The sequence below is a fragment of the Myotis davidii genome, unplaced genomic scaffold, assembly GCF_000327345.1.
Source record: "Myotis davidii unplaced genomic scaffold, ASM32734v1 scaffold187, whole genome shotgun sequence".
Lineage (NCBI taxonomy): Eukaryota > Metazoa > Chordata > Mammalia > Chiroptera > Vespertilionidae > Myotis > Myotis davidii.
In genome coordinates this window covers 3,651,753-3,651,997 of record NW_006383018.1, presented here as the reverse complement: position 1 = coordinate 3,651,997, position 245 = coordinate 3,651,753, and the positions used below count along the sequence as shown (strand labels likewise).

At 65.3% G+C, this 245-nt stretch overlaps 1 protein-coding gene across 1 annotated transcript in view; it reads right to left on the bottom strand.

Moving 5' to 3' along the window:
• The window catches only part of GATAD1 (GATA zinc finger domain containing 1), a 20,984-nt gene that overhangs the window by 14,896 nt on the left and 5,843 nt on the right, over positions 1-245 (bottom strand). Inside the window, exon 2 of the mRNA XM_006779262.2 lies at positions 81-241. Within this exon, the coding sequence (XP_006779325.1) occupies positions 81-241 (161 nt within the window). The remainder of the gene's footprint in view (positions 1-80; positions 242-245) is intronic.

The window sequence follows — 245 nt, the reverse complement described above, 5'->3', positions numbered from 1 at the left end:
GGCACCAACGCTGTCATCGCCCGCAGAACCACAGGCCTGCTTTCTCATAAACAAATCTTCCTCCTGCGAAGGCGTTTCACCCGCATCTTCCTCCTGCTCGGCGAGGCGATGGCACGTGCGGAGGAGGCCACGTCCCCCAGAGCCCGGCTCAGGCTGCAGGCCGCTCCCTGACGGACGGAGTCGGTGTGGGGCTGCAGGTGTCGGCCTCCCTGGCGCTCAGCACCAGGTCCATTGGGTGACTCTGA